At 39.3% G+C, this 25,923-nt stretch overlaps 1 protein-coding gene across 1 annotated transcript; it reads left to right on the plus strand.

Moving 5' to 3' along the window:
* Positions 1–24,439: 24,439 nt before the first annotated feature.
* On the plus strand, positions 24,440–25,378 carry LOC113249447 (olfactory receptor 4F6-like). The gene has a single exon (XM_026490958.2). It carries the CDS (start codon positions 24,440–24,442, stop codon positions 25,376–25,378), a length of 939 nt encoding a protein of 312 aa, XP_026346743.1.
* Positions 25,379–25,923: the final 545 nt, after the last annotated feature.

Raw genomic sequence — 25,923 nt, forward strand, 5'->3', positions numbered from 1 at the left:
CAATGGGACCAAATGGAAAACAGAAATGAATGGTCAACTTATCTTCAACAAAGTGGGAAAATATCCAATGGAAAAAAGGCAGTCTCTTCAACAAATGGGAAAACTGAACAGCACCATGGAAAAGAATGAAACTTGACCACTTTCTTACACCACACACAAAAATAAATTCCAAATGGATGAACGACCTAAATGTGAGACAGAAAACCATCAAAATTCTAAAGGAGTACACAGGCAGCAACCTCTTTGACCTAGGCTGCAGCAACTTCTTGCTAGATACATCTCCAAAGGCAAGGGAAATGAGCAAAAATGAACTATTGGGACTTCATCAAGATAAAAAGCTTCTGCACAGTGAAGGACACAATCAATGAAACCAAAAGGCAACATTAGGAATGGGAGAAGGTATTTGCAAATGACATATCTGATAAAGGGTTAGTATCTAAAATCTATAAAGAACTTATCAAACTCAACACCTAAAAAATGAATAACCCAGGTAAGTAAGGGGCAGAAGACATGAACAGACATTTTTCCAAAGAAGACATACAGATGGCTAACAGACACATGAAAAGATGCTCAACATCAGTTATCATCAGGGAAATACACATCAAAACTACAATGAGATATCACCTCACACCTGTCAAAACAGCAAAAATTAACAACACAAGAGACAACTGATGTTGGTGAGAATGGGGAGAAAGGGGAACCATCTTACTCTCTTGTTGGGAATGCAAACTGGTGCAGACAGTCTGAAAAACACTCTGCAGTTTCTTCAAAAAGTTAAAAATAACTACTCAGCAACTGAACTACTAGGTATTTACCCAAAGTGTACAAAAATACTGATTCAAAGGGATACATGCACTCCAATGTTTACAGCAGCATAATCAACAATAGCCAAATTATGGAAAAAGCCCAAGTGCTCATCAACTGATGAGTGGATAAAGAAGTGGTATACACACACACACACACAAACACACACACACACACACACACACACACACACACACACACACACACACTGGAATATATTACTCAGCCATGAAAAAGAATGAAATCTTGCCATTTGCAACAACATGGTTGGAGCTAGAGAGTATTATGCTAAGTGAAATGATTTAGTCAGAGAAAGACAAATATCATATGATTTCATTCACATGAAGAATTAAAAAAAAAAGATGTACATGGGGAGAGAAAAAAGAGAGACGCAAGCCATAAAGCAGACTCTTAACTACAGAGAACAAACTGATGATTGCTGGAGGGAAGATGGACAGGGAGATGGGTTAAATGGGTGATGAGTTAAGGAGGGCAACTGTTGTGATGAGCACTGGGTGTTGTATGTAAGGCATGAATCACTAAATCCTACACGTGAAACTAATATTACACTGTATGTTAGCTAACTGGAATTTAAATAAAATCTTGAGAGAAAAAAAACACAGCCATAAAAATAATCCCCAGGTGTGAAGAAGAATTGGAATTCACAGTTTCTATATCATGTTACCTACAGAGTCCAGTTTTCAACAAAAATTTATGAATTATGCAAAAAACACCAGTAAATAATATCTATACTCAGAGGGACATAAATAGACAATTAAACTGTCTTTGGAGGGACCCAGATTTTGGATTTGGCAGACAAAACCTTTAAATCACCTATTATTAATATGTTCAAAGAACCAAAGAAAGCCAAATTTAAAAGACTGAAAGTATGAAAGCAATGACATAACAGAGGATATCAAAAAAGATAAATTATTTTAAAATGACTGCATTTGAATTTGAGAGTTTAAGTATATAACTACTTTCTTCATTAAAAGGGCTCAAAAACAGCTATGAGATGGCAGAATAAAGAACCAGTGATTTAAAGATACACTAACAAATTATTCACTCTGAACAGCAAAAAGCAAGAAAGTGTATCAATATATAACTGAAGAGAGCCTCAGAGACCTGTGAAACAGCAACAAGCACACCAATCTGTGCAATAGGAGACCCACAAGAGAGAGAAAAAGAGGCAGAAAAAAATATTTGAAAACAATAATAGCCAAAAATTTCTCACAGTGGATGAAAAATAAATCTACAGATCCAAAATTCAAAAGCTCAATGAATTTCAAGGAGGATGAATATAAACCCTTACTTACTCCCATGTGCAAAAAATAACAAAATATATCTCAAATACCTGAATGTAAGAGCTATAGTCTAAAACGTTAGAACAAACCAAGGAGAAAATCTTCTTGATCATGAATTAGGGGGACTGTTCTAGGTAAGGAACAAAAGCATGATCCATATAAAAAGAAATAAAAATATCTTCTCCCATTCCATAGGTTGCCTTTTAGTTTTGTTGACTATTTCCCTTGCCGTGCAGAATATTTTTATCTTGCAGTGGGGGGAAAGATGGCGGAGGAGTAGGGGACCCTTTTTCAGCTGCTCCCCTGAATCCAGCTGGATATCTACCTGAACATCCTGAACACCCACGAAACCAGCCTGAGATAGGAAGATATATCTGGATCTCTACAAACGAACATCTCCAGTGCTGAGTATTGACGTATAAAGTGGGGAACCGTGAATCTCTGCACAGATATCGGAAGATAAACGGAAGGGGGAGGGAGCTGCTGCCTTTGGGCACCGGGAAGCAGTAGCCACCTGCATTGGGGAGCGGCAGGACTCATGAACCAGCACCCACGAGAGAGCAGACTGAGACCAAGACCGTGAGCCCGAGAACGCACATGCAAACAGACTGAAAATGGGAGCACCAGAGTTCTCCGGAGTGCTCACTGGAACCGGACTGATACTGGGAGCTCAGGAGCGCACATGGGAACCGGGGGCGGCTGGCAGTTTTAGAAGCACAAAGGACAGAGACGTGCCAGCCCTGAAAGTGAGGGCTGAGAGAGTGCTGTGAGGCACACATCCTGGGACTCTGCAGGGTTTTCAATAGCATCAACGGAAACAGAGTTAGAGTGGCCAGGAGAGCTCAGTGAAGAGTGGACTGCAATCTCTCTGTTCTGAGACAGGCTGGGATTTGGCCACCGCTGCTCTGACTCTCAGAAGAGGCACAGAAAACTGCCAGGGAAAGCTGCCAGAGAACAAAAGCCTGGAAATACGGGTTCATATTGTGCCCATCCCTGTCTCCCCCTCAGAAGGGATGGGGTAACTCTACCCAAACAGGGTTGCCTGAGTATCAGTGTGGCAGCCCCTCCCCCAGAAGGAAGGATGAAAATTAAGAAGCCTACATCCCTAAGGTCCCTGAAAAACAAGTGCACACTGCTGGGTCTTGGTCAATAATTTGGGCTCTGTGCATCCCCACAACCTTTCCTCATCAGAATGAAGAGAAGAAATGCTCATCAAAGAAAGGAGACAGAGACTGTGCCCTCTTCCACAGAAATGATGGATATGGATATAACCAAATTGTCAGAAATGGAGATCAGAGTAATAATGGTCAAGTGATGTGTAGGGTTGAAAAAAATATTAATGAAAATATTAATGAGAATATGGAATCTCTAAGGGCGGAAATTAGAGCAAATCTGGCAGAAATTAAAAATGCTATGAATCAAATGTAGTCTAAACTAGATGCTCTGACAGCCAGGGTAAATGAGGCAGAACTAATTAGTGAATTGGAGGATGGGATGGCAGAAGAGAAAATTAAAAGAGAAAGTTGGCTCAAAAAATTCCAATCTCAAGAATGTAGATTACAGGAGATTACTGACTCAATGAAATGTTCCAATGTCAGAATCACTGGCATCCCCGAGGGGGTGGAGAAAGGGAGAGATCTAGAAGAGATATTTGAACAAATAGTAGCTGAGAATATCCCTAATCTGGCAAAGGAAATAAGCGTTCATGTCCAAGGGGCAGAGAGGACCCCTCCCAAGATCAATGAGAACAGACCTACACCACATCACATCATAGTGCACTTCTCAAATATTGGACCAAGGACACAGTCTTGAAAGTGTCCAGGGGGAAGAAAATCCTTACGTAAAGAGGGAAGAATATCAGAATAACGTCAGTCTGTCTACAGAGATCTGGCAGGCCAGGAAGGGTTGGCAAGCTATTTTCAAAGCTTTAACTGAGAAGAACAGGCAGCCAAGGATCCTTTATCCAGCAAGGCTGTCATTCAGAATTGATGGAGAGACAAGGACATTCCAAGACTGGCAGAAACTAAAGGAATTTGTGACCACCAAGCCAGCCCTACGAGAGTTATTAAGGGGGGTTCTATAAAAGTAAAAAGGAACAAAGAGTGATACAGAACAGAAATTTACAATCTATAGAGACAAAGACTTCATAGGCAACATGACATCATTAAAATCATATCTCTAAATCACTCTCAATGTGAATGGCCTAAATGCTCCCATAAATGCCACAGGGTTGCAGATTGGATAAAAAGACATGATCCATCCATTTGTTGTCTACAAGAGACTCATTTTGAACCTAAAGATACATCCAGTATGAAAGTGATGGGATGGAAAACCATTTTTCATGCCAATGGACCTCAAAAGAAAACTGGGATAGCGATTCTCATATCAGACAGATTAGATTTTAAACTAAAGACTGTAGTTAGAGATACAGAATGACACTATATTATTCTTAAAGGATGGATCCAACAAGTGGATATGACAATTATAAATATCTATAGCCCCCAAAAAAGGGGAGGAGCAAGATACACAAGCCAACTCTTTAGCAGAACAAAGAGACATATAGATAATAATATGTTAATAGTAGGGGACCTCAACACTCTGCTCTCAGCAATAGACAGATCACCTAAGCAGAAAATCAACAAAGAAACGAGCTTTGAATGACATACTGGACCAGATGCACCTCATAGATATATACAGAACACTATACCCCAGAACAACAGAATACTCATTCTTTTCGAATGCACATGGAATTTCTCCAGAATAGACCATATGCTGGGTCACAAAACAGGTCTCAACCAATACCAAAAGCCTGAGATTATTCAGACCACAATGCTTTGAAACTGAAACTCAATCACAAGGAAGAATTTGGAAGAAACTCAAACACTTCGAACCTAAGAACCATCTTGCTTAAGAATGACTGGGTAAACCAGGATTTTAAAAATCAGATTAAACAATTTTTGGAGACCAATGAGAATGAAAACATATCAGTCCAAAACCTGCAAAGGTGGTCCAAAGGGAAAAATACATAGCCACCCAAGCCTCACTCAAAAGAATAGAAAAATCTAAAATGCAGTTTTTATATTCTCACCTCAAGCCGCTGGAGTTGGAACAGAAGAACAGGCCTAACCCAAGCACGAGAAAGCAGTTGATTAAGATTAGAGCAGAGATCAATGAATTAGAAACCAGCAGCACAGTAGAGAAGCTCAACAGAACTAGAAGCTGGTTCTTTGAAAGAATAAATAAGATCGATAAGCCACTGGAAAGACTTATTCAAAAGAATAAAGAAAAGACATATATTAATAAAATTATGAATGAAAGGGGAGAGATCATGACCAACACCAATGAAATAGGAAGGATTATTAGAAACTTGTATCAACAGCTTTTGCCAATAAATTAAACCCCCTGGAAGAAATGGATGCCTTCCTGGAAACCTATAAACTACCAAGACTGAAACAGGAAGAAATTGATTATTTAAACAGACTGATTATGAAGAGACTGAAGCAGTGATCTAAAACCTCCCCAAAAACAAGAGTCCAGGCCCTGACGGATTCCCCAGGGAATTCTACCAAACATTCAAAGAAGAAATAATACCTACTGAAGCTGTTTCAAAAAATAGAAACAAAAGGAAAACTACCAAACTCATTCTATGAGGCCAGTATTACCTTCATCCCAAACCAGGCAAAGATGCCATCAAAAAGGAGAATTACAGACTGATATCTCTGATGAATATGGATGCCATATTTCTCAGCAAGATCCTACCTAATAGGAACCAACAGTACATTAAAAGGATTATCCATCATGATCAAGTGGGATTCATCCCTGGGATGCAAGGGTGGTTCAACATTCACAAATTGATCAGTGTGATAGATCATATCAACAAGAAAAGAGTCAAGAACCATATGATCCTCTCAATGGATGCAGAAAAAGCATTTGACAAAATACAGCATCCTTTCATGATTAAAACACTTCAAAGTGTAGGGATAGAGGGTACATTCCTCAATCACATAAAAACCATCTATGAAAAGCCTACAGCAAATATCATTGTCAATGGCGGAAAGCTGGAAGCCTTTCCCTTAAGATCAGGAACACGACAAGGATGCCCACTCTCGCCACTATTATTCAGCATAGTACTAGAAGTCCTTGCAACAGCAATCAGACAACAAAAAGGGATAAAAGGTATTCAAATAGGCAAAGAAGAAGTCAAACTGTCTCTCTTCGCATATGACACGATATTCTATACGGAAAACCCAAAAGACTTCACCCCCAAACTACTAGAACTTACAGAGTAATTCAGTAATGTGACGGGATACAAAATCAATGCTCAGAAATCAGTTGCATTTCTATACACAAACAATGAGACTGAAGAAAGAGAAATTAAGAATCCATTCCATTTACAATAGCACCAAAAATCATACGTTATCTCGGAATTAACTTAACCAGAGATGTAAAGGATCTATATTCTAGAAACTACAAATCACTGTTGAAAGACACTAAAGAAGACATAAAAAGAAGGAAAAATATTGCATGCTCATAGATCGGAAGAATTAACATAGTTAAAATGTCTATGCTACCCAGAGCAATCTACACTTTCTCTGCCATCCCGATCAAAATACCAATGACGTTTTTCAATGAACTGGAACAAACAGCCCTTAAATTTGTGTGGAACCAGAAAAGGCCCCGAATCGCCAAGGAATTGTTGAAAAGGAAAAACAAAGCTGGGGGCATCACATTGCTGATTTCAAGGTATACTAGAAAGCTGTGATAAAAAAGATAGCATGGTACCAGCACAAAAACAGACACAAAGACCAATGGAACAGAATAGAGAACCCAGAAATGGACCCTCGGCTCCTTGGGCAAGTAATCTTTGATAAAGCAGGAAAAAACATCCAGCAGAAAAAAGACAGTCTCTTCAATAAATGGTGCTGGGAAAATTGGACAGCTACATGCAAAAGAATGAAACTTGACCACTCTCTCACACCATACACAAAAATAAACTCCAAATGGATGAAAGAACTCGATGTGAGACAGGAATCCATCAAAATCCTAGAGGAGAACATAGGCAGCAACCTCTACGACATTGGCCACGGCAACTTTTTTCATGACACATCTCCAAAGGCAAGAGAAACAAAACAAAAAATGAACTTGTGGGACTTCATCAAGTAAAAACAGTCAGAAAAACTAAGAGGCAGCCCATGGAGTGGGAGAAGATACTTGCAAATGACACTACAGATAAAAGACTGGTATCCAAGATCTACAAAGAGCTTCTCAAACTCAGTACATGAGAAACAGCAAATCAAAAATGGGCAGAAGATATGAACACTTTTACAATGAAGACATACAAATGGCTAACAGACACATGAAAAAATGTTCAAAATCATTAGCCATCAGGGAAATTCAAATCAAAACCACCTTGAGATACCACCTACAGCAGTTAGAATGGCAAAAATTGACAAGGCAAGAAACAACAAATGTTGGAGAGGATGTGGAGAAAGGGGGTCCCTATTACACTGCTGGTGGGAATGCAAGTTGGTACAGCCATTTTGGAAAGCAGTGTGGAGGTCCCTTAAAAATTGAATAATTGAGCTACCCTATGACCCAGCCATTGCACTACTGGGTATTTACCCCAAAGATACAGACGTAGTGAAGAGAAGGGCCATATGCACTGCAATGTTCATAGCAGCGTTGTCCACAATAGTTAAATTTTGGAAGGGCCGAGATGCCCTTCAACAGACAAATGGATAAAGAAGATATGGTCCATATATACTATGGAATATTACTCAGCCATCAGAAAGAATGATTACCCAACATTTGCACCAACATGGATGGGACTGGAGGAGATTATGCTAAGTGAAATAAGTCAAGCACAGAAAGACAATTATCATATGGTTTCACTCATTTATGGAACATAAGAAATAGTAGGGGGGCGCCTGTTGGCTCAGTCATTAAGTGTCTGCCTTCGGCTCAGGGTGTGATCCCAGCATTCTGGGATTGAGTCCCACATTGGGCTCCTCCGCTTGGAGCCTGCTTCTTCCTCTCCCACTCCCTCTGCTTGTGTTCCCTCTCTCTCTGGCTGTCTCTCTCTGTCAAATAAATAAATAAATAAATAAAATCTTAAAGAAAGTAAGAAATAGCATGAGGATCGGTAGGAGAAGGAAGGGAAGAATGAAGGGGGGGGTAAACAGAAGGAGGAATGAACCATGAGACACTATGGACTCTGGGAAACAAACTGAGGGCTTCAGAGGGGAGTGGGTGGGGGACTGGGATAGGCTGATGATGGGTATTAAGGAGGGCACATGTAGCATGGTGCACTGGGTGTTACATGCAAATAATGAATCATGGAACATTACATCAAAAACTAAGGATATACTGTATGGTGATTAACATAACATAATAAAAATTATTATTAAAAAAAGAAGCTTTATATCTTGATGATGTCCCAATAGTTATTTAGTTATTTTTGCCTTTTTTCCCCTTGCCTTTAGAGATCCGTCTTGCAAGAAGTTGCTGCAGCTGAGGTCAAAGAAGTTACTGCCTATGTTCTCCACTAGGATTTTGATGGTTTTCTCTCACATTTAGGTCTTTCATCCATCTTGAGTTATCTTTATGTATGGTATAAGAGAATCGTCCAGTTTTATTCGTTTGCAGGTAGCTATCCAATTTTCCTAGCACCATTAATTGAAGGGACTGTGTTTTTCCATTGGATATCCTTTGTCAATGATTAGTTGACCATAGATTTGAGGATCCATTTCTGAGTTATCTATTCTGTTCCATTGAGCTATGTGTCTGTTTTTGTGCCAGTAACATGCAGTCTTGATGATCACAGATTTGTAATATAGCTTGAAGTCAGACATTGTGATGCCACCAGCTTTAGTTTTCTTTTTCAACATTCCCCTGCCTATTTGGGGTCTTTTCTGGTTCCATGCAAATTTTAGGACTGTTTGTTCCAGTTCTGTGAAAACTGTCAATGGTACTTTGATAGGGATTGCACTGAATGTGTAGATTGCTCTGGGAAGCATAGACATTTTAATAATGTTTATTCTTGCAATCCATGCCCATGGAATGCTTTTCCATCTCTTTGTGTGTTCCTCAATTTTTTTCGTAAGTGTTCTGTTGTTTCTAGAGTACAGATCCTTTACATCTTTCATTACGTTTATTACTAGGTATTTTGTGATTTTGGTGCAATTGTAAATGTGATCAATTCCTTAATTTCTCTTTCTTCAGATACATTATTGCAAATGACATAACAGATAAAGGGCTGATATCCATGATCTATAAAGAACTTCTCAAACTCAACACCCAAAAAACAGATAATCTAGTTAAGAAATGGGCAGAAGATATGAATAGATATTTTTCCGAAGAAGACATAGAAATGGCTAACAGACACATGAAAAAATGCTCTACATCAATTGCCATCAGGGAAGTGCAAATCAAAACTACAATGAGAAACTACCTTACACCAGTTAGAGTGGCCAAATTAACAAGACAGGAACAACAAATGTTGGCAAGGGTGTGGAGAAAGGGGAACACTCTAACACTGTTGGTGGGAATGCAAGTTGGTACAGCCACTCTGGAAAACAGTATGGAGGTTACTCAAGAAGTTAAAAATAGAGCTACCCTACAACCCAGCAATTGCACTACTGGGTATCTACCCCAATGATTTAGATGTAGTGAAAAGAAGGGGCACCTGCACCCCAGTGTTCATAGCAACAATGTTCATGACAGCCAAACCGTGGAAGTAGCCGAGATGTCCTTCAACAGATGAATGGATAAAGAAGATGTGGTTCATATATATAATGGAATATTACTCAGTCATCAGAAAGGATGGACACCTACCATTTACATTGACATGGAGGGAACTGGAGGGGATTATGCTAAGTGAAATAACTCAAGCAGAGAAAGACAATTATCATATGGTTTCGGTCATGGGTGAAATATAATGAATAGTGCAGAGGACCATAGGGGAAGGGAGGGAAAACTAAATGGGAATAAATCAGAGAGGGAGACAAACCACTGGAGACTCTGGACTCCGGGAAACAAACTGAAGGCTGCAGAAGGGAGTGGGCAGGAGGATGAGGTAACTGGGTGATGGGCATTAGGAGGGCACGTAATATGATGAAGACTGGGTGTTATACGCAACTAATGAATCATCAAACACTACATCAAAAACTGATGATGTACTATATGTTGGCAAATTGCACTTATTTAAAAAAAAAGAAATAAACATAAAAATATATAAACAGCTGATACATGCTATAACATAGATGAATGTCAAAAAAAAGTATTAAGAGAAAGAAGCCAGTCACAACAAACTGCATATCCTATGATTCCATTTATATGATATATCCAGAAAAAGCGAATCTATAGATGTAAGAAACAAATTACTTGTTGCCTAGGTCTGTGAATGCAGTGAGGATTAACTACAAATGGACATGAGGAATATTCTTGGGGTGACCAAATGTTCTAAAATGAATTATGATGAGTGTTACACAACTCTATAAATTTATTAAAACTCATTGAATAGTACATTTAAAGGGATCCATTTTACAGTATACACACTAAACCTCCATAAAACCATTAAAAATACCAACTGAGATTTTCAAATATAAATTTGCACTACTTTTGGAACTCCCCTGATTTGTTCAAATACCAATTCATTATTTCTCAAAATTCTGAGGGAGACAAGCTGTTAAGGGTATAAGGTGATAGTTTCCTTAAACTTGATAGTGGTGTCAACCTGATACTATCAGTGGTTCATATAACTTGCAGTAACACAACGGACATCTAAAGTAAACCTAAAATTCTCTAATTTGAAAAAAAGATTATCAGAGCACAAAATTACAGATCATCACATCGAACTGCCCAATTTCCCTAGATCTCTTCTGCACGTCGTGATAATTTACACTTGGGAAACCAGTGTGCACAAAAGACCTGGTTTCCATTAGAAGCACTTATGGACTCTATCCAGTCCTACCACCCAGTCCCACTAACTGACTCCGTTCCAAATGGTAGGAACTATTTATAACTTTCTTTTTTTTTATAATGATTTTTTATTATATTATGTTAGTCACCATACAGTACATCCCCGGTTTTCGATGTAAGGCTCGATGATTCATTAGTTGTGTATAACACCCAGTGTACCATGCAATATGTGCTCTCCTTACTACCCATCACCGGCCTATCCCATTCCCCCACCCACCTCCCCTCTGTAGCCCTCAGTTTGTTTCTCATAGTCCATAGTCTCTCATGTTTCATTCCCCCTTCTGATTACCCCCCCTTTCTTTAACCCTTTCTTCCCCTACTGATCATTCTAGTTCTTATGTTCCATAGATGAGAGAAATCATATGATAGTTGTCTTTCTCTGCTTGACTTATTTCAGTTAGCATTATCTCCTCCAGTGCCGTCCATGTTGTAGCAAATGTTGAGAACTCGTTCTTTCTGATAGCTGAGTAATATTCCATTGTATATATGGACCACAACTTCTTAATCCAGTCATCTGTTGAAGGGCATCTCGGCTCCTTCCATGATTTAGCTATTGAGTACATTGCTGCTATGAACATTGGGGTGCATATGGCGCTTCTCTTCACTACGTCTGTATCTTTGGGGTAAACACCCAGTAGTGCAATGGCTGGATCATAGGGTAGCTCAATTTTTAACTTTTTAAGGGACCTCCACACTGTTTTCCAGAGTGGCTGTACCAACTTGCATTCCCACCAACAATGTAGGAGGGATCCCCTTTCTCCACATCCTCTCCAACAATTGTTGTTTCTTGCCTTGTCTATTTTTGCCATTCTAACTGGCATAAGGTGGTATCTCAGTGTGGTTTTGATTTGAATTTCCTTGATGGCTAATGATTTTGAACATTTTTTCATGTGTCTGTTAGCCATTTGTATATCTTCATTGGAAAAGTGTCTGTTCATAACTTCTGCCCATTTTTTGATTTGTTTATTTGTTTCTCGTGTATTGAGTTTGAGAAGTTCTTTGTAGATCTTGGATACCAGTCCTTTATCTGTAGTGTCATTTGCAAATATCTTCTCCCATTCCGTGGGCTGCCTCTTAGTTTTTCTGACTGTTTCCTTGGCTGTGCAGAAACTTTTAATCTTGATGAAGTCCCATAAATTCATTTTATCTTTTGTTTCTCCTGCCTTTGGGGATGTATCATGAAAAAGGTTGCTTTGGCTGATGTCATATAGGTTGCTGCCTATGTTCTCCTCTAGAATTTTGATGGATTCCTGTCTCACATCGAGGTCTTTCATCCATTTGGAGTTTATTTTTGTGTATGGTGTGAGAGAGTGGTCAAGTTTCATTCTTTTGCATGTAGCTGTCCAATTTTCCCAGCACCATTTATTGAAGAGACTGTCTTTTTTCTGCTGGATGTTTTTTCCTGCTTTATCAAATATTAGTTGCCCAAAGAGCTGAGGGTCCATTTCTGGGCTCTCTATTCTGTTCCATTGGTCTATGTGTCTGTTTTTGTGCCAGTACCATGCTGTCTTTGTGATCACAGCTTTGTAGTACAGCTCGAAATCCGGCATTGTGATGCCCCCAGCTTTGTTTTTCCTTTTCAACAGTTCCTTGGAGATTTGGGGTCTTTTCTCGTTCCATACAAATTTAAGGACTATTTGTTCCAGTTCTTTGAAAAATGTCCTCGGTATTTTGATTGGGATAGCATTGAAAGTGTAGATTGCTCTGGGTAGCATGGACATTTTAACTATGTTAATTCTTCCGATCCATGAGCATGGAATATATTTCCATCTTTTTATGTCTTCCTCAATGTCTTTCAAGAGTGATTTATAGTTTCTAGAATATAGGTCCTTTACGTCTCTGGTTAAGTTAATTCCATGGTAACGTATGGTTTTTGGTGCTATTGTAAATGGGATGGATTCCCTAATTTCTCTTTCTTCATTCCCGTTATTCGTGTACAGAAATGCAACTGATTTCTGAGCATTGATTTTGTATCAGTAACCACGACGTTACTGAATTGCTCTATAACTTCTAATAGTTTGGGAGTGGCTTCTTTTGGGTTTTCCATATAGAGTATCATGTCATCTGTGAAGAGAGACATTTTGACTTCTTCTTTGCCAATTTGAATACCTTTTATTCCTTTTTGTTGTCTGATTGCTGTTGCAAGGACTTCTAGTACTATGTTGAATAATAGTGGCGAGAGTGGGCATCCTAGTCGTGTTCCTGATCTTAAGGGAAAGGCTTTCAGCTTTTCCCCATTGAGAATAATATTTGCAGTAGGCTTTTCATAGATGGCTTTTATGAGATTGAGAAATGTACCTTCTATTCCTACACTCTGAAGGGTTTTAATCAGGAAAGGATGCTGTATTTTGTCAAATGCTTTTTCGGCATCGATTGAGAGGATCATATGGTTCCTGAATCTTTTCTTGTTGATATGATGTATCACGCTGATTGATTTGCGAATATTGAACCATGCTTGCATCCCAGGTATGAATCCCACTTGATCGTGGTGGATAATCCTTTTAATGAACTGTTGGATTCTATTAGCAAGTATCTTCTTGAGGATTTTGGCGTCCATATTCATTAGGGAAATTGGTCTGTAATTCTCCTTTTTTAGGGGGTCTTTGCCTGGTTTGGGGATCAAGGTAATATTGGCCTCATAGAATGAGTTTGGTAGCTTTCCTTCTGTTTCTATTTTTTGAAATAGCTTTAGGAGAATAGGTATTATTTCTTCTTTGAATGTTTGGTAGAATTCCCCAGGAAAACCGTCCGGGCCTGGAGTTTTGTTATTTGGAAGGTTGTTTATCACTGACTCAATTTCTTCATAATTAATTGGCCTGTTTAAGAAATCAATTTCTTCCTGTTTCAATCTTGGTAGTTTATAGGTTTCCAGGAAGGATTCCATCTCTTCCAGATTGCTTAGTTTATTGGCATATAGCTGTTGATAAAAATTTCTAATAATCCTTCCAATTTCAATGGTGTTCATCGTGACCTCTCCTTTTTCATTCATAATTTTAATAATCTGGGTCCTTTCTCTTTTCTTTTGGATAAGTCTTGCCAGTGGTCTGTCAATTTTATTGATTCTCTCCAAGAACCAGCTTCTAGTCCTGTTGATCTGCTCTACTGTACTTCTGGTTTCTGCTTGATTGATTTCAGCTCTAATTTTGGTCAACTGCTTCCTCGTGCATGGATTAGGCCTGTCCCTCTGTTGCTGTTCCAGCTTCTTGAGGTGAGAATATAAAAACTGCATTTTAGATTTTTCTATTCTTTTGAGTGAGGCTTGGATGGCTATGTATTTCCCCCTTAGGACCGCCTTTGCAGTATCCCATAGGTTTTGGACTGTTGTATTTTCATTCTCATTGGTCTCCATAAATTGTTTAATTTGATTTTTGATTTCCTGGTTTATCGAGTCATTCCTGAGCAGGATGGTTCTTAGTCTCCAAGTGATTGAGTTTCTTCCAAATTTTTCCTTGTGGTTGAGTTCCAATTTCAGAGCGTTGTGGTCTGAGAATATGCAGGGGATAATTTCAATCTTTTGGTATCGGCTGAGACCTATTTTGTGTCCCAGAACATGGTCTATTCTTGAGAATGTTCCATGGGCATTAGAATAGAATGAGTATTCTTTGGTTCTGGGGTGTAGTGTTCTATATATATCTAAGAGGTCCAACTCGTCGAGTATGGCATTCAAAGCCTTTGATTCTTTGCTTAGTTTTTGCCAGGGTGTTCTGTCTATTTCTGATAGTGGAGTGTTGAGGTCCCCTACTATTAATGTATTTTTATCTATATGTCTCTTTATTCTGGTTAAGAGTTGGCTTGTGTATCTTGCTGCTCCCCTGTTGGGGGCATATACATTTATAATTGTCATATCCACTTGTTGAATACTTCCTTTAAGAATAATATAGTGCCCTTCTGCGTCTCTAACTATAGTCTGTAGTTTAAAATCCAGTTTATCTGATATGAGAATTGCTACCCCAGCTTTCTTTTGAGGTCCATTTGCGTGAAAGATGGTACTCCATCCCCTTACTCTCAGTCTGAATGCATCTTTGGGTTTGAAATGAGTCTCTTGTAGACAGCAAATGGATGGGTCATTTCTTTTTATCCAATCTGCAACCCTGTGACGTTTTAAGGAAGAATTTAAACCATTAATATTAAGACTGAGTACTGAGAGATATGCTTTTAATGGTGCCATGTTGTCAGTAAAGTCTTTGTTTGTATTGGCTGTGACTTTCTGCTTTGTATCACTCTTGGGGCCTTTTTACTTTTATAGAACCCCCCGTAATACCTCCTGTAGGGCTGGTTTCATGGTTATGAAATTGGTTAGTGACTGTCAATTCTGAAATGTCTTTATTTCTCCATCAATTCTGAATGACAGCCTTGCTGGATAAAGGATCCTTGGCTGCATGTTTTTCTCTGAAAGAGCTTTAAAAATGCTCCCCCAACCCTTTCTCTCATTCCAGGTCTGTGTAGACAGGTCTGACGTAATTCTGATGCCTTTGCCTTGGTACATGAGAAATTTCTTTGCCCTGGCCGCTTTCAATACTGTATCCTTGGATCTAATATTTGCGAAATGCACTATGACGTGATGTGGCGTAGGTTTGTCGTGGTTGAGCCTGGGAGGGGTCCTCTCTGCCTCTTGGACACGAATGTTTGTTTTCCTTGCTAGTTTAGGGAAGTATTCCGCTACAATTTCTTCAAATATCTCTTCTAGACCTCTGTTTTTCTCCACCCCCTCGGGGATGCCGATGATTCTAACATTGGATCATTTCGTTGAGTCAGTAATCTCCCGTAGCCAATATTCGTGGGCGTGGATTTTTTTAAGACCATCTTCTATTTTCATTTTTTCCTCTATTAACCCATCCTCCAATTCACTACCCCTTTCCTCTGCTTCAGTGACCCTGGCCGTCAGAGGCTCTAGTTTTGCCTGCATTTGGCTCATAGAATTTTTAATTTCTGTCAAATTCGCTCTCATTTCCACCCTTAGGAATTCTATATTCTCAGTAACATTTTCCTTAATACTTTTTTCAAGTCTACTCATCATCTTGACCATTGTTACTCTGAATTCCATTTCTGATAATTTGGTTACATCCATATCCGTTACTTCTGTGGCAGAGGCCACAGACTCACTGTCTTTTCTTTGCTGGGGAGGGGGGCCTTCTCCTTCTTGTCATTCTGATGAGGAGAGGTTGCGGGGTTGTCCAGAGCCCAAATTATTGACTGGGTCCCAGGCCGTGCCCCTTGTTTTATAGGGATCTTAGAGATGTGGGCTTCTTCTTTAAAGATTTTATTTATTTACTTATCTGAGAGAGGGAGACAGACAGTCAGCAAGAACGGAACAGAAGCAGGGGAGTGAGAGAGGAAGAATCAGGCTCACAGCGGAAAAGCCCGATGAGGGACTCCTTTCTGAAATGCTGGGATCACGCCCTAAGCCGGAGACAGGCGCTCAATGACTGCGCCACCCAGGCGCCTCGGGTTGTGGGCTTCTTGATTTTTCAGCCTGCCTTCTGTGTTCTGGGGGAGGGGCTTGCCGAGCCGATACTCAGGCAACCCTGTTTGGTTAGAGTCTCGTGTCCCCTGCAAGGGGGGATGGGGATGGGCACTCTCTGAACCGGTATTTCCAGGCTTTTGTTCTCTGGCGGCTTTCCCTGGGGTCGGCTATGCCTCTTCTGAGAGTCAGAGCAGCAGAGGCTGCATTGTCACAGAACAGAGGGATTGCGGCCTGTTCTCCACTGATGTTCTGGCCACTTTAACTCTGTTACTGTTGGTGCTGCTCAACCCTGCAGCATCCGGGGATGTGCGCACCAACCCGGCGTCCCTGCCCTCGCTTCCAGGGCCGGTGCGTCTCTGTCCTTTGTGTTTCTAATGCCGCCAGCCACCGGCCGCCCCGCACGCTCCCAGGTCTCCAGGTCTCAGTCTATGCCCGGTGAGCACACCTCGATTCCGGAGTTTCGTGAGAAGCCTGGTGGCGTGCGCACCCGGTTCAGGGTCTCAGTCTGCTGTTTCACGGGTGCAGACAGTGAGTCTGCCCGCTCCCCCATGCAGGTGGCCCGCCAGCTGCCTCGCGCGCGCTCCGGGAGCTCCCGGTCTCAGTCTGGATCCCGTGAGCACACCGGGATTCCAGTGTTCCGGGAGATGCCTGGTGGCGCGCGTTCACGGCTCACCGGTCTCAGTCCGCTCTCTCGCGGGTGCCCTCTGTGAGTCCGCCCGCTCCCCCGTGCAGGTGGCTGCTGCTTCCCGGCGCCCAAACGCGGCGGCTCCCTCCCCCTTCCGTTTATCTTCCGATATCTGTGCACGGTTTACAGCTCCCCTCTTGGTACCTCAATACTCAGCACTGGAGATGTTCATTTGTAGAGATCCAGATGTATCTTCCTGCATCTCAGGCTGATTCCGTGGTTATTTAGGCTGGTCTGGTACCTATCCAGCTCGACTCAGGGGACCGGCTGAAAAAGGGGTCCCCTATTCCTCCGCCATCTTAACTCCCCCCCTATAACTTTCTGTCTTAAGAAATGGTGGCGACTCAAAAGGGTGTGAACTGTCTGTGCGTCTCAATCCCTCGAAACTCCTGCTGAGTGAGACCTGCACCTGAATAGGTACAAATGAAACCTGCTAACTCCCCAGCAACTGGTTACATTTTGTCCCCAAACCTTCCTTCCTCATTACCTCAAGGTTCCTTCTACTCCTGCTCTCTACTTGAATGATTTTCACTCATATAGTTCTATATATGTCCTGGTCTCATTTTCATAATTTCAATTGTATTGTGAGGTGAATTTATCTTCAAACAGCCCGTATCTTCTTTAAATTGATATGTGAAGGGGCTGCAATTTTTCATCGCTTTTTTCTCTAATATTGGATTCGTGGAAATAAAACATTATGTTTTGGATATTTCATTCCAACAGAGCACAGTCTAGTAGAGCAAGCTATCCCTATCTTTGGAAAGCAAAAATAAGTCTTAAGAAACATCACTGTTATTTTAAAAAACTTACAGAACACTTATTATGTGCCACAGCATGCTCTGCTGTTCTCCATGTATTAACTCGTATAATTCTCACAACAATGCTATAAGGTAAGTACTTTATCATCTCTATTTTACAGATGAGGAAATTCAGGGACAGAGAAGTGAAGCAACTCGCTCAAGAACACATAGTTCATAAATCAAGGAGATGGAGATTCGAACCCAGGTAGTCTGTCCCCAGAATGTTTGTTATTAGTTACTAAATAATAGTGCTATTTATTAAATTGCTCCTATATAATTTTTCGTATTCCCTCCACTAATTTCAAATTTCCTCTGGAAATTAGAAAATCAATAAATGTCACTTGCAATAAATATAGAAAGGAAGAGTTCATATTTAGGAAAAAAATAAAATCACCTAAGTCCCACAACCTAGAGACATTGTGGTATAATGTCTAAATATTTTCATAGATACATTTACATTACATACAATGTCTTGTGTTTTATAATCTTTTCTTACTTAATGACAAAGTATATATCTTTTCAGTTTCATTTAACCAAAGTTCTAATTTGTTCCATGTACGCTGAAATCTTATAAACATAGTTTTAAGTATATATAAAAGTTCTCTTCCTTGTTCATGTAGCAAATAGCTTCTCATAGGCTATTATGATAACGTCCTCTCCTTCTAAATTACTGAATTTTTCCAAATATATGGTGATGCCTTTTTGTTCAGCAATATTTCTGTAGCATGCTTTAATATTTCACTGTAATGTGAGGAAAGTTCCAGATATTCTGTAATGACTATACACATTTTATTGGAGGCAAAAAATGAAGAGGAAAGTTTGTACTTTTGTTAGTTTTACTGTATTATATTAAGGATCTATATGGGAATGCGGGGTGTGGAAGTCACTCTGTGAGGAAATTGTCATGACAAGGAGGTCGCTGGCTTCCAGACTGGTTTCTATTCTCCCATCTGTGTGCAGGTGTCAATAAGCATAATCTGCAAAGTCATCTGAAAATTTACTCTCCACCAAATCTCCCCTAGGGGCTTCTAAGCCCCTGATTTTGCCCCATGTCTTCTTGAACTTCCCAGTATGAATGTTTGGGAAGACTCTCATTTAATAGTGCCTATGTAGTGCCAGAAATTGTGCTAACTACTGGGGTATACAAAGTTAGCTAAAAGCTCCTTTTCTCAAAGAAATCACAGTTGATAATGAAGAACTAATATGCATAAGAAATTATAATATACTTAATATAAAAAAGTTATGTCGGGTTTGGTCAGCAAACCCTGAGACAGCGAATGAAAAGATTACTCCAGACACCTTAGCAGGAGAAAGGAGAGGACCTGGGGATCAGACACTCTAGTGGTGAAAGGTCCCTAGCCAGACTCTGCCTCCACCTTTATTGTGAATGTTATCAATACAACAATGGAATAAGAAACACAAGAAGGAATGTGACACTGTAATGATCCAGACAGTGGCATAGGGAGTATCCTCTGAATAGAACAAGCTGTGCTCATGACATGCGTGCAGACAGGGAGTGTGTGGAGTGCGTGACCTTCAAAGAAAAGGTTTCTCCTAAGTCAAGCATTTACTCCCTGGATGAGTACACTGAGCCTCAATGAGGATCCAGCTGTTTTTAGCCCAGCAACTCTAAAGGAGGCCCAGTTTTTCAGATACTCCTTCTTTGTTTTTTGACTAGTCTCATCCAGGGAGACATGAGTTTATTAAATCTTCTCTAGCCAGGCACTATGAATTCCCACAAAGTTACAAGATTTAACAATAGTTCATAGACACTATTTTGCATGGGGTCATCAATGAATATTTCATAGTAGCTAGCATTTAATCTAAGTTTTGAAGGATAACGGAAAAGGGGAATTAATATTTCTGCCAGAAAGTTATACCCATATACTCTCAAATCTGCATACCATCTGGAGAAGTTAGACACCTCCCATTTTATGGACAAATAAATATCATCAGCATAACTGGCTACCCTACCCCAGTTTATATAGCTCACAGGAGGCAGGACTAGAATGGCAACCAAGTTATTGGGTCTAAGAGCCAAAGATGGTTCCACTTTGTAATGACAAGGAATAACACACATGAAAGTATATGGAAGAGCTGAAATGTGAAAAAAATATAGTAATGTGTTCAGTTCATAAAAGTTCTTATATGATACACAGTTGAATTTTATTTTGTAAGGTTTTATATTTTTATTTATTTGAGAGAGAGAGGAGGTAGGGAGGGGCACATGGGGAGGGAGAAGGAGGGTGAGAGAATTCTGAATGGTCTCTGTGCTGAGTGTTGATCCCACAACCCTGAGATTATGACCTGAGCCAAAACCAAGAGTCAGATGCTTAACCTACTAAGCCACCCAGGCACCCCCACTACTGAATTTTAAATATCCTGAATTATAGAACCAGAAGTTTAAATTAGAAAGTAAAAGGACCAAATTTGATTTTTAGATAAACAAATCTGAAAGCAGAGTATAGAAAAGGGACTAAACTTAGCTAAGATTGGAGAGAGAAATCATTCAGAAATGAAAAATAAATAAACCTGAAATAAAACTGACAGTGGAAATGAAGAGAAGGACACAAAACAGAAATATTCAGGAAGGAGGTAGAATTTCCTATCTGGCATATAAAGTGAAAGAGGAGAAAAGGTGCCTCAGAGATTCTTGGATTAAGCACCTGAGAGATAATGGTCATGATATTTCCTGAGCCATTAAAAAGAGGATAAAATCATGAGTTCAGCCTTGCACAACTTAACTTTGAAGTGCTTTAAGGATGTCCATTTGTGTACTACAGTATAGTTTTAGATATACTATGCTAGAGTCCAGGAATAGAACTAAGATATAGAAATCTTTATAAGTGGGGAGTGGTTAAAACAATAAAGCATGCTTGAAATGAAAAAAATATTTTAGTTCTCCTGAGTTACATAGTAATACTCAAAAGTAACAGGAAAAAAATCCATGCATCAGTGAAAGACACAAAAAAGAAGTTAGAAATACAGGAGAAAAATCAAAAGAGCTGTTATACAAATATTTAAAATGCATTCAGCTTCAGTAAGTAACAATGCCTTACAGTCTCTTAAACAAGGAATTTTTTTAAATTTTATTCCAAGATATCAGAAGGTAGACCTTTGCTGACATCTGTCAAAGACCTTTTAGACTGGAGTTTCTATATGCTCATAATGTCATCTCTAACATGTAGACACTCAAAGGTAGTGATTGCAGCTGCATCTTTGGGCATCACATTAATATTGAATGCAGGAATAAAAGAGCCAGAAAAAGAGACTTCTCCACATTATTCTTTGTATTTTAATCTGGGAAAGAAAACTTTCCACAGAAGGCACTGTTGTGTATCTTATCAAAACTCGGCTACATGCCCCTCTTATAACAATCCATGGCCAAGTCACATAGATTATCATATTTCATTTACCTACCTTCTTCCAAAATTCAGAAATTTCCATCAAATATGTAAATAAATAGGTGTTCTCTCTGTTTTAGAAACCATAAGGACATATTAGGAACAAGAAATTTTGGTTGGCAAGGTAGAGTGGCTTCTGTAAGTGCTTTCTTGTTCTTGGTGTAGGACTTGCCTATTCCAAATAACGAACACACCAGCATTCTGTAAAATGCCATCCAGTTACCAATCATTATATTCCTTGACCCAAAATTCATTCACGTGCATTAATGTTCTCCAAGTAAGGAAGCCTGTACATTTCTGGTTAAAATTAGGTATGAAACATGAAGGTTTTCTTCATAGTATACCCAGAAATCATCACTTATTGACTGAGAAATATTGGTTTAACGAGGACTAGTTAAACTATAAAACTAGTACCAAAATAGTAAGAATAATAATAGTAACAATTAATAATCTACTTCTATCACGTATACGCATACTCCAACCATATATTTCACAGAATTTTTTCCTTTTCTTGAACTTACTTCTCTTACTGCTTTCATTTCCTTTTCATAATTATTATTGTTTTGATCATGCTCACCACAAGTGTAGCTACCATACATCACCATACAATGCTATTACAATATCATTGACTGTATTCTCCGTGCTGTAACTTCCATCCCAGTGACTTATTCATTCCATAATTGCAAGCTTTATCTCCCACTCCCCTTTACACTATTTTGCCCATACCCCAACCACCTTCCCCTTGGTAACTACCAGTTTCTTCTTGTATTTGTAGGTCCATTTCCTTCTTTCCATAATTTTTATTACAAACACACGGCTAATATAGAAAACTAAAAAACATAGATGGTCAACATTTTTAGTATTAAAAGTACCTAAAATGTCATTATCCAAAGTTATCTAAAATGTTGATGCATATACTTATATATTTTTGTAGTGTAAGATTATAAAGAGCTCACCAAATACATATTCCTTTGTGAACAATTTTGGTTACTTAATAATTTAATGGACATCTCGACAAGTCCAAATTTGCATCATTTATGATGGCCTAGCTCATCTTATCAAATCCCCCTTTCTAAATATCTTCTCATTTCTAATTATATCTTTGAAATGTACCTTTAATTTTTCCTTTTAGATTAAATAATGAATGGATCCAAATACATGTTATATATACACATCTTCAACCTTCCTCCTTTTTTTAAGATTTATTTATTGATTTATTTATTTGAGAGAAAGAGAGAGCATGAGTGGGAGGAGCAGAGAGAAAGGGAGAGAGAATCTCAAGCAGACTCCTGCTGAGGACAGACACCACCAGGGGCTCCACCCGGGGCTCAGTCTCACAATCCTCACATCATGACCTGAGCCAAAACCAAAAGTTTGACGCTTGACCTACTGAACCACCTATGCTCCCCTATCTTTAACCTTTCTACTTACCCTTAGTGATAACAGATATTTCCCTTTAAAAAGTTGTTTGTAGCCATTTTACTCACCTTCATTTTTTTAATGTTTTTTTTATTATATTATGTTAGTCACCATACAGTACATCTCCGGTTTCCGATGTAAAGTTCGATGATTCATTAGTTGCGTATAACACCCAGTGCACCATGCAATACGTGCCCTCCTTACTACCCATCACCACAAATAGCATTTTAAGTAAACTAAGCTTCAAATACTTAAAGACAAGCTCTCATGACCTTTATCTCTCATGACTCTCCGGGGTTCTGTAGTTTTCACATGCTCTTAGTATATCATGATTAAATATTTTGTTTCAGTAAAGACACCATTATCTCTCAGTTTTGTGTTTGAATTGCCACTCATTAATCCCAGAACAGAACTCTTCTCTCTCAATACTAGCAAAGTATGGAGAAGCCCTTTTTCTGAGTCTGCTGACACTCTGGGGTTTAGATTTTCACCAATTTAAAGTACATCTTAATTCTCCAAGTCACTGGTTGGAGTCACAATATTGGAAACTATCAGAGGACTAAGCCTATTCATCTTAAGCTATGATTCCTCTTATATGCAACACTCTTAAACTCATTGTCCGGTCACCATTCACTACTGCGTGAGTGATTAATGCCTGAGATTTTATAGGTGCAAAGTAAAAGAATACTCAGAGAGTACATTCTGCTACAGTATGTGTGCGCAAATATGATTGAGACTGGGGCACCTGGGTGGCTCAGTCATTAAGTGTCTGCCTTCGGCTCAGGTCATGATCCCAGGGTCCTGGGATGGAGACCCACATCGCATTGGGCTCCCTGCTCAGCAGGTGGCCTGCTCCTCCCTCTCCCACTCCCACTCCCTCTGCTTGTGTTCCCTCTCTTGCTGTGTCTCTCTCTGTCAAATAAATTTTAAAAATCTTAAAAGAAAAAAAACAAATATGATTAAGACTTGAAACATTCTTGGAGTGCCTGGGTGGCTCAGTCAGTTAAGCATCTCCCTTCGGCTCAGGTTATGATCTCAGAGTCCTGGGATCGAGTGTCACATCGGGCTCCCTGCTCAGCGGAGAGCCTCCTTCTCCCTCTCTCTATGCCTGCTGCTCCCCCTGCTTCTGCACGTGCACACACACTCTCTCTCTCAAATAAACATATAAAATCTTTTTAAAAAAGAGTCTGAACATTCAAATCATGGCTGACTATTTATGACATGGAAGATGTTTTCTTGAATACACATGGAGAAGACTGAAGAAGCCCAAATTATTGCACAATGAACACTAGTAAAGAAGCTCTCTACTAGTAAGATGCTACTCTTTGCTCCTAATTCCTCCACTTTACCTGCCTTATTCCCACACGATTTCATTCCCTGTCACCCTAGCCTAACTTTTCATTATCTCATTTCTATGTTTTTATCTTCATTTCTCCCACCCCCTCCGTATGTGTTCTACTTTCTAAATTAGACACCTGCAACATATTTCCCACAAAACCATTAAGTTTCCATATTTCTCAATTCTTCCTTATTTTCTAACTTTAGAAAATACTTCAGCATCTTCCCTACTGATTGAGCCAATGGATGCAACAAATGACTCTGTGGTATCTGAATTTGTATTGATTGGACTTTCAAATTCATGGAAGATGCATCTTTTTCTCTTTTGGTTCTTCTCTGTGTTCTATATGGGAATTATCCTGGGAAACCTCTTCATTGTGTTCACGGTAATTATTGACTCTCATTTACACACCCCCGTGTACTTCCTATTGGTCAACCTCTCTCTTCTTGATCTAGGTCTGTCCTCTACCACAGTCCCCAAAACGATCTTTAATCTTTCCACTAACTGCAACATCATTTCCTATCCAAAATGCATGATACAGATATTTTTTATTCATGTCACAGGTGGAGGTGAGATGGTGCTGCTCACAGCCATGGCATATGACCGGTACACTGCAATCTGTAAGCCTCTCCACTACCTGACCATCATGAGACCCAAAATGTGTGTTTCCTTTGTAGTGGCTGCCTGGATAGTGGGGATAATCCATGCTGTCTCTCAGTTTGTTTTTGTCATAAATTTGCCCTTTTGTGGCCCTAATGAAGTAGATAGTTTTTACTGTGATTTTCCTCGGGTCATGAAACTTGCTTGTGTAGACACTTATAAGCTAGAGTTTGTAATCATTGCTAACAGTGGGTTTATATCCATGGCTACCTTCTTCTCTTTAATTATATCCTATATCTTCATTTTGGTCACTGTCTGGAAACGATCTTCAGGGGACTTGTCCAAAGCATTTGTCACATTGTCAGCTCACATCACTGTAGTGATTTTATTTTTTACACCATGCATGTTTCTCTACCTGTGGCCTTTCCCCACAACATCACTGGATAAGTGTTTGTTCATTGTTGACTTTGCTATCACCCCCCTCTTGAATCCTGCAATCTATACATTAAGAAACAAAGACATGAGAGTGGCCATGAGAAGACTGGGCAAATGGATTGTGGGTCCTAGTGGGATCTCATAATGAATGGAGCAGATCTAGATACAACACGCTTCAGGCTCACCAAGAACACTGCTAGTCATGTGACTGTCATCATTACAATGGTAAGAACTACTACTGTCATGATAGTCAACAAAGGTCCCCCTGTAGAAATTGATTGAGTCAGAGGTGACTTTATTTTGCTAATGACAGGGAATAAATTGGTATCACTTACTGACATTGAGAAGAAGGTGAAAACAGAAAAGTGAGCTGATTCATAAGAGTAAACTTAACATTCAAATACCATTTTCTGTGACTTGATCATTGTTTTACTCTCAACTATGAAGACATACCTCAAAAAGTGATAAATATATCTCATGGTAACTTATGAATTTAACAGATAAAATGTGACTTTGAGTAAATCAAAATCAATAAATTCTATTTTTCAATTCCAATTTTAATTCTAATTTAATTTAGAATAAGAACAAAATCAACTATGTGTTACTTAGGTTAAGCATGCTATTTTATTTTTTTGTTTAGATTTTATTGGCTGTAAATAGAGAGGGATATTCTTTAACACTATGAGTATT

Source organism: Ursus arctos, unplaced genomic scaffold (genome assembly GCF_023065955.2).
Source record: "Ursus arctos isolate Adak ecotype North America unplaced genomic scaffold, UrsArc2.0 scaffold_6, whole genome shotgun sequence".
Taxonomy (NCBI): domain Eukaryota; kingdom Metazoa; phylum Chordata; class Mammalia; order Carnivora; family Ursidae; genus Ursus; species Ursus arctos.

Bases quoted from the DNA above. Each gene is read 5' to 3' on its own strand.
- LOC113249447 (XM_026490958.2), top strand. From the start codon at position 24,440: ATGGATGCAACAAATGACTCTGTGGTATCTGAATTTGTATTGATTGGA.